The 20,527-nt window shown below is 36.2% G+C and overlaps 1 protein-coding gene across 2 annotated transcripts in view; it reads right to left on the bottom strand.

The window, feature by feature from the left end:
- Nucleotides 1–14,932, bottom strand: part of LOC132555233 (N-chimaerin-like) — a 94,815-nt gene extending 79,883 nt beyond the window's left edge. For both annotated transcript variants that reach the window (XR_009554413.1, XM_060219584.1), the window contains exons 1-2: nt 14,811–14,932; nt 12–171 (exon numbers count right to left, since the gene is read on the bottom strand). Coding sequence is in view for 1 of the 2 variants with exons in the window: in XM_060219584.1 (XP_060075567.1) it covers nt 12–96 (85 nt within the window). In the remaining variant the exon portion in view is untranslated. The remainder of the gene's footprint in view (nt 1–11; nt 172–14,810) is intronic.
- Nucleotides 14,933–20,527: the final 5,595 nt, after the last annotated feature.

Below are 20,527 nucleotides of genomic sequence, written 5' to 3' on the forward strand. Positions count from 1 at the left end.
AAGTTACTTACAGTGATAAGTCATGTTGTAGTACCGGGACTTGGTTTGTCTCCCTTTGTCTTTGTTGGACGACATGATGTCATCATGGTGGGTCATTCCACACCTGTGATAAATTAGCTCCTTTGAAGAACAGCCGTGTTAATCCAATATCTCACACATATTTAATCCATTCTGAAAAACAATAAATGCAAACTTTATAGAAGTTCTCTATATTCAATCAACAGACTTACATTTCATGAACCAAGATGAAACAGCGGCCCAGACTACACACCAGAACAATATGAATATTTTATGTTACAAGATATCACATCATAAAGATATCAATTTAATCATATGTACACCAGGCATAAAATATGACATGTCACTTTAATCTATTTGATAAGTGGTTTGATTTCTATTTAGTACATAACTAACTTCCTTTTTCAGTGAGGATGAATACTGTAATTATACCTGAAGTTCCCTATAATTTAAATCAGAATTTTACATCAATACTGTAAGTATATCTAATATTCCCTAGAACGAAATCAAGCAGATGTACCTGTGTAATTGTGGCTATCAATATTTATATCACTTTTATCTCTGAACATGCTTTATCAACCAAGGAATAAAACAAAATATTAATGTTGGATACATATTCAGACCTTGGACATTTCTGTACAAGGGCCGGCTGAGCAGCACTTGTTGGACATTTCTGTACAAGGGCCGGCTGAGCAGCTCTTGTTGGACATTTCTGTACAAGGCCAGCTGAGCAGCTCTTGTTGGACATTTCTGTACAAGGGCCGGCTGAGCAGCACTTGTTGGACATTTCTGTACAAGGGCCAGCTGAGCAGCACTTGTTGGACATTTCTGTACAAGGGCCAGCTGAGCAGCACTTGTTGGACATTTCTGTACAAAGGCCGCCTGAGCAGCTCTTGTTGGACATATAGATGTGAAAGTGTCAAAATACAAATGCATACCATAAAATCAGATAATTTTGAAGGGTTCAATTTTCATGGTATATTTCTTCCTTTTTAATGAAAATTCTATTTGTTAGACATTTGATTACATGGTAGCTCAATTAATCTCCTTACACAAATATAACACTTTGTGGACATTTGATTTCTGTGATTGAGAGAATACAAATCACATATGACAGATATGAATAATATCAAGTGTATGCATGGATGACACTGTTTTGAAAGATGGCGACATTGTTTATAGCATACAACTGCCATCAGGTGTCACTGATAATCTGTTGATTATTTCCACCAAAGGAAAAGCTAGAATTGGTAACAGCATAACATTTAGCTTAAAAACAGGCTTAATCCTGACAGAGAGGAGATCAAATCAACAGAAAGACATCAAATAATGGTTTTAGATCAAATTTTCATTTAGAACTTAATGAGCAAAATATTGAAATGTGAGATTTGAAGCAAAATTATCCTTACATACAAATACATGGATATTCTAAATTAATTTCTAATGACAATGTCCTGCACATCTACTACATGATAATTATCAGGTATATTATAGGTTTAAATTTACACTTTTAATAATGTACCTCCAATTAGTAAACAATTGTACACAGGCATGTATGTCCTCCACTGGAATAGTCAATTAGTAAACAATTTTACACAGACATGTAAATCCTCAACTTGAATAGACAATTAGTCAACAATTGTACACATGTGTGTAGGTCTTCCACTGGAATAGCCAATTAGTAAACAATTGTACACAGGTATGTATGTCCTCCAATGGAATAGACAATCAATAAAGAATTCTACACTTGTATGTATGTCCTCCAGTGCCATTCACCATCAAATTTGGATTTTAAGACACGTAAATCTGTGCACTAAGTTGGCAAACTGCATCAATGAAATATTCTCTGGGAATTTTATTTTGCTGGTCATTTCAGGTGAATAAGTCCCTGGGACAACCACAATATATCAGCCTGTTATTACCAACATATGCTTGTATCAATCGCAATTCTGAAATAACGATTGACTGCCCTGTTATACATTTTTTTCAAATATGTTTTCCAACAATTTATTCAAAACCTATAACTACTCACACATACAAAGTTTAAAAGATCTGGCTTTATTCGTGATCGATCAAAACACTTCGGATTAGATTCACTTTTATATACACACGTCAGATGCTTGTATTTCATGTCTCTATAGCAGAAATAAATAGAACTCATGATAAAACAGGGTAAGTAAAAGGACTTCCTCATTGATAATTATTTACAATATCTCATCCTGGTCATTTAAAAGTCTGTCCAATTAGACATTAACATTTATATAAAAAACATATTTTTAATAGTTCTGTTAAAATTCATCAATATCTTTACAATCTTGTCTTTGAGTTGACAGATTTCATGTCTAAGTATTACAGTTTTAATTGAACTTAATTTCATCTCATGGGTACTGGACAGTATATATGTATTGACACTGGACAGCATATATGTATGGACACTGGACAGTATATATGTATGGACACTGGACGGTATATATGTATTGACACTGGACAGCATATATGTATGGACACTGGACAGTATATATGTATTGACACTGTACAGTATATATGTATGGGCACTGGACAGTATATATGTATTGACACTGTACAGTATATATGTATGGACACTGGACAGTATATATGTATGTACACTAGACAGTATATATGTATGGACACTGGACAGTATATATGTATGGACACTGGACAGTATATATGTATGGACACTGGACACTGGACAGTATATATGTATTGACACTGGACAGCATATATGTATGGACACTGGACAGTATATATGTATTGACACTGTACAGTATATATGTATGGGCACTGGACAGTATATATGTATTGACACTGTACAGTATATATGTATGGGCACTGGACAGTATATATGTATGAACACTGGACAGTATATATGTATGGACACTGGATGGTATATATGTATGGACACTGGACACTGGACAGTATATATGTATGGACACTGGACAGTATATATGTATGTACACTAGACAGTATATATGTATGGACACTAGACGGTATATATGTATGGGCACTGGACAGTATATATGTATGGACACTGGACACTGGACAGTATATATGTATGGACACTGGACAGTATATATGTATGGACACTGGACAGTATATATCTATGGACACTGGACACTGGACAGTATATATGTATGGACACTGGACAGTATATATGTATGGACACTGGACAGTATATATCTATGGACACTGGACACTGGACGGTATATATGTATGGGCACTGGACAGTATATATGTATGGACACTGGACAGTATATATGTATGGACACTGGACAGTATATATGTATGGACACTGGACAATATATATGTATGGACACTGGACACTGGACAATATATATGTATGTACACTAGACAGTATATATGTATGTACACTAGACAGTATATATGTATGGACACTGGACAGTATATATGTATGTACACTAGACAGTATATATGTATGGACACTGGACGGTATATATGTATGGGCACTGGACAGTATATATGTATGGACACTGGACAGTATATATGTATGGACACTGGACAGTATATATGTATGGACACTGGACAGTATATATGTATGGACACTGGACAGTATATATGTATGGACTCTGGACACTGGACAGTATATATGTATGGACACTGGACAGTATATATGTATGGACACTGGACACTGGACAGTATATATGTATGGGCACTGGACAGTATATATGTATGGACACTGGACAGTATATATGTATGGACACTGGACAATATATATGTATGTACACTAGACAGTATATATGTATGTACACTAGACAGTATATATGTATGGACACTGGACAGTATATATGTATGTACACTAGACAGTATATATGTATGGACACTGGACAGTATATATGTATGGACTCTGGACACTGGACAGTATATATGTATGGACACTGGACAGTATATAAGTATGGACACTGGACAGTGTGTATGTCTGGACACTGGACAGTATTATAACATGTTTTTAATAAGTGTATTTATTGCCACAAATGAAGTAAATCTCATGCATATACATTTATAAACATAAAGTTCCAAAGGTTCCAGCAGGCAGTATATCCCTAAAGAACTGTGTTGTTGGAGAAAAAAAAAACTTCAAACAAATATCTTATTTACTTTATATAAGGTAACAAATATCTTATTTACTTTATATAAGGTATAAAATTATTTCAGAATTATCAAGACTTTGTTCTGATACAGAGACAAAAATAACAGAATACAACATACTTTCCTAAATGAGAATAAATAATGTTATCATGTTTCGTGACAATAACTCAATGACGTGCACATTTATTCAAATATCTTACATCTTTGTATAAAATTCTGTTGCAATACAAAATCGATCTTTCATGAATATTATCATAACATGTAAATTTCACTGGGTGAAAAACAGTAAAATCCTTCCAAGTCTGTCTCTCTATATCTGTCTATTGGAATATTCATTAATATATCACAAATGATACAGAACACAAGAAAATGAAACAACCATCCTTTTGTTTGAAGGAAGCCTAGAGCAAACTGAACTTCAATCAGATTCTCACTACAGATAAAAACATGATTGGAACCTAAACTCATGAAACCGGGAAATATTCAATCTTCACAGAATTTTTGAGCAGTAAATCAAATGATGCTTCACTATCTAAAAGACGGGGTCCCTAATGAACATGATTAAAAACCTTATTTTATAGTGGAATCTTTCGTATTTTGTTAAATGTGATACTGGAATACATGTCTAAATCATCAGAATATCGTTTTATAATTCACTCTATGTATATCATGTTACAGAACATGAGCTTATTACCTGACATGGGCTTATTAACAACATGGGTTTACATCATGTGTGGACTTATTAACAGGCACAGTCCTATTACCAGCAAAGGGCCTTTAACCAGACAGAGGCCTGTTAAGAAGTATAGACTTATTTACAAAAATGGACCTTATTACCAAACAAGGACTTATTCCTTGATAAATATGGTAAACCCTGAGAATCATCTTAAGTACAGCAATTACAGGCTAAGGATACATGGCCCATAGTCCATCAGGTCTTATTACATTGTTTAAATGTACCAGTTGACTGATCTGACACCAGTCCTTACGAATACTTCAAATAATACATCCAGTACATGGTATAAAGCAAGGTTGTTTGATGAAAACAAAATAACACAACTCATTCCCAGAAAAATTTAGCTGTAAGTCAAAGGTCAAAAACAACTTCAATTTAAAAAGTTCAAATTTTTCACAATGTAAGTCTGGTAAATAAATTGTATCCCATTCAAACATTAAATAGACTTGAATATATTACAAATACTACTGTGGTCTCCAACAAAGAATATTGTACAACCCAACAGAGCACTACAATGCAGGCACATTAGGATAAATGTGGTTTTTCGTTTTGAACAGACTGACCTATATATCTATTTATTTACAACTTTTTCTTGCTGGTCTATTATGTGGTACTCCAGTTACAAGGAAAACCCATCAAGATTGACTAGGCAATAAAAGAACTATTGTTAAGAACTTATAATCAAAGTTTCAAAAACTAATTTTAAATCACCAATAACATATCTTTACACATTTTAAATTTCATTCAATTTTTTAGGGGATCATCTACCAATCAATGGTGTACATAAAAGAAGCCATTTCACAATATGATTGGTGAATTATACAAAACATGCTTCAATTTATTGCATCTTACATGACACTTGACAAGTTTCAATAGCACTAAAGTAAGACATATTTCTAAATCTCACTCAGTTTCCTATTTCAAAAGATGAAATAATCGAGTGTTAATGAAAGCCTATATACATATAAGCAGCCATATAAATTTTCTGGAGTGTAGCTGCAGTACAACCCAGTCTGACACCGTTCTTATCTCTGCTACTTTAGCCTCTATACTGTACATGGTACAAAACACTTGATGAATCTCTGATACACCGTTACACTGATAACTATTTTCTATCGAGTAATATAATGTTTTTGGCCTGATGTCAATCCAATATTTCTAGCTTACATATTTGTAACATGTTTAAGAAAAACTGGAATTTTTCAGTCAATAATTCCCAGACATAAATGTATAAGTACAGACTCATAAAGTTTGCCCAATCAACATAATATATATAAAATACATGTACATTACAGGGAAATCCCTGCAAGTTGGAAGTAATTGGTAATTTTCAACTCATTTTAGTCAATATAAGAATTAATAGGGGTCATTTTTTTGGTAATTTTCAACTCATTTTAGTCAATATAAGAATTAATAGGGGTCATTCTATGCAAAACATAAAGAACATGGAAACAGGAAGGGGGGGGGGGGGGTTGTGATAATTTTTGAGTGACCAACAACCCCTCGACCCTCCAGGATTGTCCTTGTTATTATCAATAGATGGCCAGTAAAGAAACTTTGTGTAAAAACGTTCCTTTCTTTAAACAACAGCGCGACTGGTAAGATACCGTGATTTATGCTCTAATGTTTCTATTTATCAGCATTGAAGGCATCATTGACTTCTTAAATGATATCAATTTTATAATTTGCTGCTATATCTGATGTATAATTCTACTTTGAAAAGAAAATGTTCGTGTTTTCTTCGTGATTTCAAAAACCTAATATTTTTACTTTAAACCATGATTTTGATGGCTTCATTTCTGAAATGGGGTTGATCTTGTCAAGAATTATTTAATACTTCAAATCCTTAGTCCTTAGGCTAAAAGAATTGATTTCTCCTCAACATAAGGCTTTCCCTATCCCCCAAAACAAATCCTTCCTTGTTCTCTTAATCTTCCCTACCATCCAAAGTTTACAAGCTGAAAGGTAATTATCTGTAAAGTTACTGAGTGCAATCCACTTTCTATTATAATCCTGTATATTTAAATAGTTTGTTGATAAGGCTAATTTCAAATTCTAGTGCTAAAAAATAAGCACATGTCCTGCCAGAAATCTTTACTAATCTGAATCTGGTAAATGTTTTCCTCAGCCATCACGATTTGTTATCTTTTTACCTGATTTAATTACTGTTGATGTTCAATCCCTTCTGTTTAACTTTCATTGTCTTCCATTCCATCCATGATAACTGATGTCTTTCTATTGCCTTTCCTCAATTACCTACCAATTAAAATCTCTCCTCTATTACCCCCTTCAATACCCCCCCCTCCATTACTTACTATCCATAACCTCCCCTCCCCTCTATTACTTTCCCTTTTTTACCTTCATTCCATTACATCTCCTTCATTTTCTATCCTCCATTACCTTCCCTCCATTACTTACCGTCCATAACCTTCCCTCCCCTCTATTTCTTCCCCTTTTTTACCTTCCTTCCATTACATCTCCTCCATTTTCTATCCTCCATTACCTTCCCTCCATTACCTACAATCCATAGCCCCTTTCCCTTCATAACCTCCTCCTTTCATTATCAACCCTCAATTACTTCCCTTTCATTACATACTCTACATTACCTCCCCTCCATTACCTCCCTTTCATTACATACTCTACATTACCTCCCTTTCATTACCTCCCCTCCATTACCTCCCTTTCATTACATACCCTCCATTACCTCCCCTCCATTACCTACCCTCCATTACCTTCCCTTCATTACCTCCCTTTCATTATCTTCCTTTTATCACCCCCTCCATTACCTCCCCTCCATTACCTCCCTTTCATTATCTTCCTTTTATCACCTCCCCTCCATTACCTCCCCTCCATTACCTACCCTCCATTACCTCCCTTTCATCGTCTTCCTTTTATCACCTCCCCTCCATTACCTACCCTCCATTACCTTCTTTCCTCCAAAGCTGTGTAGTCAATACCCCACGTTACTTCCATTCTGCCCTCTGCCAAGACTCATTACCCATGGCATTTTGTCAATCACAGAAAGCCAAGAAACAGACCAGTCTGTATCATAAGAATTGTGTCCTTAGCTTGAGCAAGATATTTTACCCTTATTGCTCTTAAATGCAAACATCAGGCCTCTTATATGTTGTTCAGTGAGGTAGCCACTAGTTACTTCAAGGAGCACTCCACCTCAAATTGACCCTGGCTGTTCACAAACCCAGAAAACTGAACTATCCTCAATATGATGGCCCAACCACAAATTGATAGGAAAGGCACCAAATGTATCATCCCTCTGGTCTAGTGGATTGATTCTGAACAGTAGCAGCTCCTGTGGAGTGATATATATCCCTCCTGTCCAGTGAATTGATTCTGAGCAGTAGCAGCTCCTGTTGAGTGGTATATCTCTCCTGTCCAGTGGATTGATTCTGAGCAGTAGCAGCTCCTGTGGAGTGGTATATCCCTCCTGTCCAGTGGATTGATTCTGACCAGTAGCAGCTCCTGTGGAGTAGTATATCCCTCCTGTCCAGTGGATTGATTCTGAACAGTAGCAGCTTCTGTGGAGTGGTATATCCCTCATGTCCAGTGGATTGATTTTGAGCAGTAGTAGCTCCTGTGGAGTGGTATATCCCTCTTGTCTAGTGGATTGATTCTGAGAAGTAGCAGCTTCTGTGGAGTGGTATATCCTTCCTGTCTAGCGGATTGATTCTGAGCAGTAGCAGCTCCTGTGGAGTGGTATATATCCCTCCTGTCCAGTGAATTGATTCTGAGCAGTAGCAGCTCCTGTTGAGTGGTATATCTCTCCTGTCCAGTGGATTGATTCTGAGCAGTAGCAGCTCCTGTGGAGTGGTATATCCCTCCTGTCCAGTGGATTGATTCTGAGCAGTAGCAGCTCCTGTGGAGTGGTATATCCCTTCTGTCCAGTGGATTGATTCTGGCCAGTAGCAGCTCCTGTGGAGTAGTATATCCCTCCTGTCCAGTGGATTGATTCTGAACAGTAGCAGCTTCTGTGGAGTGGTATATCCCTCATGTCCAGTGGATTGATTTTGAGCAGTAGTAGCTCCTGTGGAGTGGTATATCCCTCTTGTCTAGTGGATTGATTCTGAGTAGTAGCAGCTTCTGTGGAGTGGTATATCCCTCCTGTCTAGCGGATTGATTCTGAGCAGTAGCAGCTCCTGTGGAGTGATATATATCCCTCCTGTCCAGTGAATTGATTCTGAGCAGTAGCAGCTCCTGTTGAGTGGTATATCTCTCCTGTCCAGTGGATTGATTCTGAGCAGTAGCAGCTCCTGTGGAGTGGTATATCCCTCCTGTCCAGTGGATTGATTCTGGCCAGTAGCAGCTCCTGTGGAGTAGTATATCCCTCCTGTCCAGTGGATTGATTCTGAACAGTAGCAGCTTCTGTGGAGTGGTATATCCCTCATGTCCAGTGGATTGATTCTGAGCAGTAGTAGCTCCTGTGGAGTGGTATATCCCTCCTGTCCAGTGGATTGATTCTGAACAGTAGCAGCTTCTGTGGAATGGTATATCCCTTCTGTCTAGCGGATTGATTCTGAGCAGTAGCAGCTCCTGTGGAGTGGTATATCCCTCCTGTCCAGTGGATTGATTCTGAGCAGTAGCAGCTTCTGTGGAGTGGTATATCTCTCCTGCCCAGTGGATTGATTCTGAACAGTAGCAGCTCCTGTGGAGTGATATATCTCTCCTGTCCAGTGGATTGATTCTGAACAGTAGCAGCTTCTGTGGAGTGAGCCAATACTAAAGCTATCTTGGTGAACATGCAGCGATGATATCGGAGAAAACCAGAAACTGATGATTCATATAGTTTGTTGAAGGCAATCTAACCAACTCCCCTTGTGTGATGAAATTGTCGTGCAAGGTGGAGAGAAGTATATTTACATGTAATGGTGATTGTCATGCTACATTAGCAACATGCAAACTATATCACCAGGTCATATCATAACAAGAAAGACAACTGGCCTCAGTTTATCTGAATTCGATGACAACAATCATATTTTGTATTCTGCCTCATGGCTAAAAACACAATCTTTCAAGAAGCAAAGCCTGTCCAGGTGTCATTAAAATGGATGTATGGCATATCAGGATTGCCTGGTATTTTCATTTTCTAAATTTCTGGATAACATTTTACATAAATGAAATACAGAAATAAATACCTGTGTATTTCTGAAGACAACTTCTCATATCAAGATGGCAAAGAATAATTACTACACCAATAGCTCATTATCACCTCTACCGTATTTTGTAATTCACAATCACATCATTATTGTCTGCTGTAATAAAACTATACATCTTCATGATTACAATAGTCATTGTTTAACATTAGAGAATCAGAATGGAGTTATAACAGTTAGTTCTCTCCCTTGAATTTTGAGCGTTCAAGTTGTAAAGAGTCAGTATAGAATACTATACGATTTTGATGGGAAATACAAAATCACATCTTTCATCATCCACAATGATTCCACAATGGTAGAAAGTACTTCAATGAAGTAAAAATAATGTTTGTAGCCCTGATAAGTCCAGAGAGTCAGTTCCTAATTATTGATGAGTCCAGTTACAAATACATAGTGGGTTCTCAAAACATGAGTGAGTCCTTAGAGGAAAAGCTTGAATCCTAGATATTTGATTCTCACAAATCACCAAACGTTAAGTTGATACGATAACTTCCAGTCTAAAAGAAGCTCTTAATAGAACGTCTTTTGCTTTATAACTTTTATTTATGATATTTCATTATCATCTGTTTGATCTTTAGAAAAACTTTTCTGATAAAACTTTGATTTATCACAAAAAAAAATAATAATAATGAGACTTGCTGAATTACAACAACCAGGGATTTGGTACTTTCCATGGTTGTTTACAAAGTTGCCTAAATACCACGACTAACATTACTTTCTTTTACAAAACAGTTCCTAATCATGATTATTACTACTAATATTGACCTCCACCTTGACTTTGGCAATTTATTGAACTGTCTAATTCATAGGAGAATATTTCCAACAATTTTTCAAAATGAATGAAAAGTTTGATGCATGACAAGAGTTTATGGAATTACGTATCACACACACTGGTCCTTTCACACAGCCTTTTTCTGCATCATACTGATATATGGAGCCTAACCCTACAAATCCGGACAATGTTACGTTCCAAGATATCAACATGGTTGCCAGCCTTACCTGTTAAGGTCCTTAGTAAACCAGGAATTTTGTTTCTGGTGTAGAAGTATACTAATAAACTACAAGGACAAAGCGTAGATAAAAAGTTTGTCATAATCAATCAGACTGATCTACATACATACCATACAAAAATGGTGTATTAGGTCTTATTGTTTGTACTGACTAAAGCAAGTTGTTAAGCCAGGCCTATATCACAGATCCTCACAGCTAAACACTGTAAGACACAATGGCACTGTGGTCTTCCTTAAGCAATAACAATATCTTCTGAAATCAACATTTCAGAACACAGATCTAGCCATACAGAATGACATGTAAAACTCTGAGAATGAATTTCAACATCAGCATCACTGAAATAAATTCTGATCTTTTCCCCATAATTTACAGAATGTGAACATTGAATATTTCAGAGGCTATGTAGTGTTATATCTACAATGCCACCCTGCAACTCCAGTCCTTTCTAGATACAATGTTGACAGTGTAAATAAGTATGAAAATTTGGTTGCTTTATACAGCTTCCATAATGCAAGTGAATATGCAGTGTAATAGGACCACAGCGTAGTCTCCATCTCTGTGTGAACAGGTTCAGGTTTTTTTTTTCGTGTGTCATTTTTTTGGGGGCAAAAAGAAGGGGATGCTTTATACAACAAATGTTGCTCTCTCTCCATTGATGTGGGATGTTTTATACAACAAATGTTGCTCTCTCTCCATTGATGTGAGATGTTTTATACAACAAATGTTGCTCTCTCCCCATTGATGTGGGATGTTTTATACAACAAATGTTGCTCTCTCACTATTGATGTGGGATGTTTTAAACAACAAATGTTGCTCTCTCCCCATTGATGTGGGATGTTTTATACAACAAATGTAGCTCTCTCCCCATTGATGTGGGATGTTTTATACAACAAATGTAGCTCTCTCCCCATTGATGTGGAATGTTTTATACAACAAATGTAGCTCTCTCACTATTGATGTGGGATGTTTTATACAACAAATGTTGCTCTCTCCCCATTGATGTGTTATGTTTTATACAACAAATGTGGCTCTCTCACTATTGATGTGGGATGTTTTGTACAACAAATGTAGCTCTCTCCCCATTGATGTGGGATGTTTTATACAACAAATGTTGCTCTCTCACTATTGATGTGAGATGTTTTATACAACAAATGTAGCTCTTTCCCTGTTGATGTGACCTAAAGCTAGTATTACAAATCTGTTGTACGATATGTAAAGTACATGGATCTATACATCTTTAAGTCATCCTTCATGGCTAAATACTTCAGAACTTCCTTCAGAGTGACTAGTTATATTTTTTTTGCAGATACACAATGTGTATGGTGTATATAGCTCTTCACCTTGATGTATTACCCAATCTTACTTTATCTGCTATAGAAATTTACCTTTCTACCGCTTATATGCTAAAAAATCTAGGTTAGATTGTTAATTTCTAAGAAAGAAAAAAAAAAAAAAAACAACAGAAGTTCTGATAATACAAGTAGAAGAAAAAAAATCAACAGTTTTTTCGAAATTTTTAAGGCACAGGTTGTTGTATAAATCACATGGTAAGAACAGAGCTTCAGATATATAACATTGATGCACTAAATTAATAAACATTAATGAAGAATTCATGAAGAATGACAAAAAAAAATAAATTTGGCTAATATAATGCAGCTGATGAGCAAATACAGTTCTATTTGACATCTAAGTTTGGATATAGCCTGTCAAACAGAATTTGAAATTAAAGTAAGAACTGTTATGTCTTCAAAGGACAAATTCAATTCCAAGACATGAAATGAAACCCTGGATCTCAGACTCTTGTCGATCACGACACATTGTCACTATATTTTTTACTTCCAGGCAAAAGGGATTGTCAGCATTTAAAGTTCTTCCACACTAAAGGTTTATGTAATGTGAACCAGGTGCAAGGACACAGCTTTACACATAATTAATCGAGCTTTGGTAATGATATACCTAAACCATAGGTTACTTAATACGGCACCATCTGCTTAGTCTGTCATGCATCAATGACAATATAGTCTTAAACTGCAGTTGGTATTACCATTTAATAATTCTATATTGTACAATGAAAACCTTGACAGGGGGATACAGAAATATCGGTCAAAATACCCTGTCGCATGGAACTTCCGTGCACAGCTAAAATCACACCATTGGTCTAGTACTCTGATATTTTCACGATGACCTTCCGCCTCATAATGTTGACATGCGGTCAGTCAATGACAATATGATCATAATCCAAACTAAAATTAAACAAAATTATGGAAAAATATGATTATGAGCAAAAGAAAGTTTTACACATGAAAAAGAAAATGAAAAATAAGACCAGGTGTTCCACAGGAATATTCATATTTGATTTCACTTAATAACATTTCATGATGTCATAATCAAATATCTGCTGTGTATTTACATTTCTATTGCAAAGTGACCATGACCTTTGAAGTGACCAAGAAAAACTATTGAGAGCTAGCACTTACAGTGACAAAGCCATGGAGAAAGTTATGACCTTGACCTTTAACCTCTGGACTCAAAATCACTGATGATGATGATGATGATGATGATGATGATGATGATGATGATGATGATGATGATGATGATGATGATGATGATTATATCCTTTGAAAATAAAAAGGTACCCACCAAAAAATCAAACACTTCTAATAAGTTGTGCATATATACATGACATATCAAACTTCAGAAAGTATGATAAGTAAAAGTCAAGTGGTTGTGAAGTGTGTGCGTGTGGAAGGCAGACTATAGACGGGGTTATTGATGTATTGTATCATCATTACGACAGCTTTTTCTAAGTTTATGAGTGTGAAAGTCTCCATTTCTGAAAAGTAGTCGATGTACTCTGAATACTATCAGGGTGTGTTTTTAAAACTCAACATGAATGAATGCATTTCAAGATATTCCACTAAAAATTTGTAAACAGGAACAAAGCAGTAATTCAAACCAGAGAACATGTTACAAAGAACCATATGTGAAATAGTACCAGGGAGAATGTTCACCATAAAATGATAAAAAGATATACATAACAAGAAGAAGTATACAATGGGTCAGAACCTCAACATTATCACTATATTATTCCTCTTACTCTTATTTCTCAACATGCCCCAGTGATTCATACTATTGGGACATATTTACAGAATGCCTTCAACATTTGATTCTGATTTCTAACTACATGCAGTGTTTAAAGTTTCAAATCAGTCCTATTTACTTTGGAGTGGAGATCAATATGAATTGTTGGGTTATTTTTAGATCAATCTGATAAATATCGGTGTCAATAGCAATGTCAGTAACTGCATGTAAAAACAGCTATGTTTAGTGTCACCAGTTGTACAACTGGTAGTCTGCATTCCTGCTCATGCATCGAGACATTTGTCTGAAAAAATAAACTCTCAAACAAGCATTGTATTGATTGACAATGATTCAGGCTACTAAATATTACATTTCATAAAAACGTCGTGTTGTCTGTGGCAATATATGAACAACCATTTGTAAACAATCTCTGCAAATAAACCGACCATTTTCGTTTGACATTTCGGCATTTAAAGTGCCGGAGACAACAGCAGTAATCTGATAAACGAACAAGATTTAGCAGTCAGCTGTTCGAACTCTTCACCAACCTATAACACAAAGACCTTCCTCTAGTGTGATGCTGATAGTGATTCAGCGAGCTTGTGTTCCTAAAAAATACACACTCTCCTACAAATATTATCACTCCACAAAACGATACAGTGTGGTCTCACCTTTTTCTCAAATTTTGTCGCAATTTGACTCCCCAAAACGGCACTGTTTTCCTGTACAAACATTCACGTGAAGAATGAATACTTAGTGATGAGTCAAAGACATGGTTACATCCAGCACACAACAGCTTCGGTTCTATTAACGATCAATCTGCTTTCGTTTGCGGGGCCAGCAGACAGCGACAATACACTGACCCAGGGGGAGTAACTCTAAGCGTATTGCACCAAAAGCAGGTAGCCGCGACATAGACTTGTAGATGTTCTAAAAATGGTGACGGTGATTCAAGACACCAGTTGATACCATCGCTGAATTGCTAACCACAGCAGGCGATTCATCAGAAATCACACAGAAAGAATTAATGCAATGTGTCAAACTGCATGTTAATTATCTTAACTGTAGAATTTAAAATTCAAATTAATACAATTTGAAATTATTATCCTATGTTTTATTTTACACCACAACCACGCATACCAGTCACGGTTAAATGAAGAGGAAATTGTAAGAGAGAAATCTGCAATTTTCAACTATAGCGAAACAAGTGAATACAGCATTTATTCTTATTATTCATTTATTAGTATAAATTGTCGATCTTCACTAATGTTACATATGGGTTAAACATTTAAACCTGTTTACATACATAAATTTTGGAATATATGAATTTATTGATGCTATCAACATTTATATTATCGTTTATTTCTGTGGGGGATCATGGATCTAGACAGAGAAAATCATAAAGTAGGGTACACATCAGTATACAAGGTACCCCAAGGACATTCACATTACAGAGCCAGAGACATTGTTGGATTACATTGTACGTACTCAGAGACAATGTTGGATTTACAACATTGTACGTACTCCGAGACAATGTTGGATTACACTGTACGTACTCAGAAATATTGTTGGATTACCTTGTACATACTCAGAGACAATGTTGGATTACATTGTACGTACTCAGAGACATTGTTGGATTACATTGTACGTACTCAGAGACAATGAATGATTCACAACATTGTGCGTACTCCGAGACAATGTTGGATTACATTGTACGTACTCAGAGACAATGTTGGATTACATTGTACGTACTCAGAGACAATGTTGGATTACACTGTACGTACTCAGAGACAATGTTGGATTACATTGTACGTACTCAGAGACAATGTTGATTTACATTGTATGTACTCAGCGACAAAGTTGGATTACATTGTAGGTACTCAGACATTGTTGGATTACATTGTATGTACTCAGCGACAAAGTTGGATTACATTTTACGTACTCAGACATTGTTGGATTACATTGTATGTACTCAGAGACAATGTTGGGTTCATCACATTGTACGTACTCAGAGACAATGTTGGATTACGTTGTACATACTCAGAGACAATGTTGGATTCACAACATTGTACGTACTCACAGACATTGTTGGATTACACTGTACGTACTCCGAGACATTGTTGGATTACATTGTACGTACTCAGAGACAAAGTTGGATTACATTGTACATACTCAGTGACAATGTATGATTCACGACATTGTACGTACTCAGAGACAATGTTGGATTCACAACATTGTACATACTCCGAGACATTGTTGGATTACACTGTACGTATGTTGGATTACATTGTACGTACTCAGAGACAAAGTTGGATTACATTGTACATACTCAGTGACAATGTATGATTCACGACATTGTACGTACTCAGAGACAATGTTGGATTCACAACATTATACGTACTCCAAGACATTGTTGGATTACATTGTACGTACTCAGAGACATTGTTGGATTACATTGTATGTACTCAGACACAATGTTGATTTACATTGTATGTACTCAGCGACAAAGTTGGATTACATTGTAGGTACTCAGACATTGTTGGATTACATTGTATGTACTCAGAGACAAAGTTGGATTACATTTTACGTACTCAGACATTGTTGGATTACATTGTATGTACTCAGCGACAAAGTTGGATTACATTTTACGTACTCAGACATTCTTGGATTACATTGTACGTACTCAGAGACAATGTTGGATCACATTGTACGTATTCAGAGACAATGTTGGATTACACTGTATTTACTCAGAGACAATGTTGGATAACATTGCACTTACTCAAAGACAATGTTGGATTACATTACACTGTATGTACTCAGCGACAAAGTTGGATTACATTGTAGGTACTCAGACATTCTTGGATTACACTGTACGTACTCAGAGACATTGTTAGATTACATTGCATGTACTCAGTGACAATGTTGGATTACACTGTACGTACTCAGAGACATTATTGGATTACACTGTACGTACTCAGCGACAAAGTTGGATTACATTGTATGTACTCAGACATTCTTGGATTACATTGTACGTACTCAGAGACAATGTTGGATTACATTGTACGTACTCCGAGACAATGTTGGATTACATTGTATGTTCTTAGTGACAATATTGGATTACACGGTACGAACTCAGAGACAATGTTGGATTACATTGTTCTTACTCAGAGACAATGTTGGGATCATGACATTGTACATACTCAGAGACATTGTTTAATTACATTGTACGTACTCAGAGACATTGTTTAATTACATTGTACGTACTCCAAGGCATTGTTGGATTACATTGTACGTACTCAGAGACAATGTTGGGTTACATTGTACGTACTCAGAGACATTGTTGGATTACATTGTACGTACTTAGAGACATTGTTGGATTACATTGTACGTACTCCAAGGCATTGTTGGATTACATTGTACGTAATCAGAGACAATGTTGGATTACATTGTACGTACTCCAAGGCATTGTTGGATTACATTGTACGTACTCAGAGACAATGTTGGGTTACACTGTTCATACTCAGAGACAATATTGGATAACATTGTACGTACTCAGAGACATTATTGAATTACATTGTACGTACTCAGAGACAATGTAGATTTACATTGTATGTACTCAGTGACAAAGTTGGATTACATTGTAGGTACTCAGACATTGTTGGATTACATTGTATGTACTCAGCGACAAAGTTGGATTACATTTTACGTACTCAGACATTGTTGGATTACATTGTATGTACTCAGCGACAAAGTTGGATTACATTTTACGTACTCAGAGACAATGTTGGATCACATTGTACGTATTCAGAGACAATGTTGGATTACACTGTATTTACTCAGAGACAATGTTGGATTACATTGTACGTACTCAGAGACAATGTTGGATTCACAACATTGTACGTACTCACAGACATTGTTGGATTACACTGTACGTACTCAGAGACAATGTTGGATTACATTGTACATACTCAGTGACAATGTATGATTCACGACATTGTACGTACTCCGAGACAATGTTGGATTACATTGTACATACTCAGAGACAATGTTGGATTACATTGTACATACTCAGTGACAATGTATGATTCACGACATTGTACGTACTCAGAGACAATGTTGGATTCACAACATTGTACATACTCCGAGACATTGTTGGATTACACTGTACGTACTCAGAGACAATGTTGGGTTCATCACATTGTACGTACTCAGAGACAATGTATGATTCACGACATTGTACGTACTCAGAGACAATGTTGGGTTCATCACATTGTACGTACTCAGAGACAATGAATGATTCACAACATTGTGCGTACTCCGAGACAATGTTGGGTTACACTGTACATACTCAGAGACAATATTGGATTCACAACATTATACGTACTCCAAGACATTGTTGGATTACATTGTACCTACTCAGAGACAATGTTGGATCACATTGTATGTTCTCAGTGACAATATTGGATTACACGGTATGTACTCAGAGACAATGTTGGATAACATTGCACTTACTCCAAGACATTATTGGATTACATTACACTGTACGTACTCAGAGACATTGTTGGATTACATTGTACGTACTCAGAGACTATGTTGGGATCATGACATTGTACGTAATCAGAGACAATGTTGGATTACATTGTACGTACTCAGAGACATTGTTGGATTACATTGTACGTACTCAAAGACAATGTTGGGTTACACTGTACATACTCAGAGACAATATTGGATTCACAACATTATACGTACTCCAAGACATTGTTGGATTACATTGTACGTACTCAGAGACATTGTTGGATTACATTGTATGTACTCAGACACAATGTTGATTTACATTGTATGTACTCAGCGACAAAGTTGGATTACATTGTAGGTACTCAGACATTGTTGGATTACATTGTATGTACTCAGCAACAAAGTTGGATTACATTTTACGTACTCAGACAATGTTGGATTACATTGTATGTACTCAGCGACAAAGTTGGATTACATTTTACGTACTCAGACATTCTTGGATTACATTGTACGTACTCAGAGACAATGTTGGATCACATTGTACGTATTCAGAGACAATGTTGGATTACACTGTATTTACTCAGAGACAATGTTGGATAACATTGCACTTACTCAAAGACAATGTTGGATTACATTACACTGTATGTACTCAGCGACAAAGTTGGATTACATTGTAGGTACTCAGACATTCTTGGATTACACTGTACGTACTCAGAGACATTGTTAGATTACATTGCATGTACTCAGTGACAATGTTGGATTACACTGTACGTACTCAGACATTATTGGATTACACTGTACGTACTCAGCGACAAAGTTGGATTACATTGTATGTACTCAGACATTCTTGGATTACATTGTACGTACTCAGAGACAATGTTGGATGACATTGTACGTACTCCGAGACAATGTTGGATTACATTGTATGTTCTTAGTGACAATATTGGATTACACGGTACGAACTCAGAGACAATGTTGGATTACATTGTTCTTACTCAGAGACAATGTTGGGATCATGACATTGTACATACTCAGAGACATTGTTTAATTACATTGTACGTACTCAGAGACATTGTTTAATTACATTGTACGTACTCCAAGGCATTGTTGGATTACATTGTACGTACTCAGAGACAATGTTGGGTTACATTGTACGTACTCAGAGACATTGTTGGATTACATTGTACGTACTTAGAGACATTGTTGGATTACATTGTACGTACTCCAAGGCATTGTTGGATTACATTGTACGTAATCAGAGACAATGTTGGATTACATTGTACGTACTCAGAGACATTGTTGGATTACATTGTACGTACTCCAAGGCATTGTTGGATTACATTGTACGTACTCAGAGACAATGTTGGGTTACACTGTTCATACTCAGAGACAATATTGGATAACATTGTACGTACTCAGAGACATTATTGAATTACATTGTACGTACTCAGAGACAATGTAGATTTACATTGTATGTACTCAGTGACAAAGTTGGATTACATTTTACGTACTCAGACATTCTTGGATTACATTGTACATACTCAGAGACAATGTTGGATTACATTGTACGTTCTCCGAGACATTGTTGGATTACACTGGACGTACTCCAAGACTTTGTTGGATTACACTGTACGTACTCAGAGACATTATTGGATTACATTGTACGTACTCAGAGACAATGTTAGATTACATTGTACGTACTCAGAGACATTGTATGATTCACGACATTGTATGTACTCAGAGACAATGTTGGATTACATTGTACGTACTCAGAGACAATGTTAGATTACATTGTACGCACTCAGAGACAATATTGGATTACATTGTACGTATTCTGAGACAATGTTGATTTACATTTTACGTACTCAGACAT

Source organism: Ylistrum balloti, unplaced genomic scaffold, assembly GCF_031769215.1.
Source record: "Ylistrum balloti isolate Yb309-2 unplaced genomic scaffold, AGI_CSIRO_Ybal_v1 Utg370464, whole genome shotgun sequence".
Taxonomy (NCBI): Eukaryota; Metazoa; Mollusca; class Bivalvia; order Pectinida; family Pectinidae; genus Ylistrum; species Ylistrum balloti.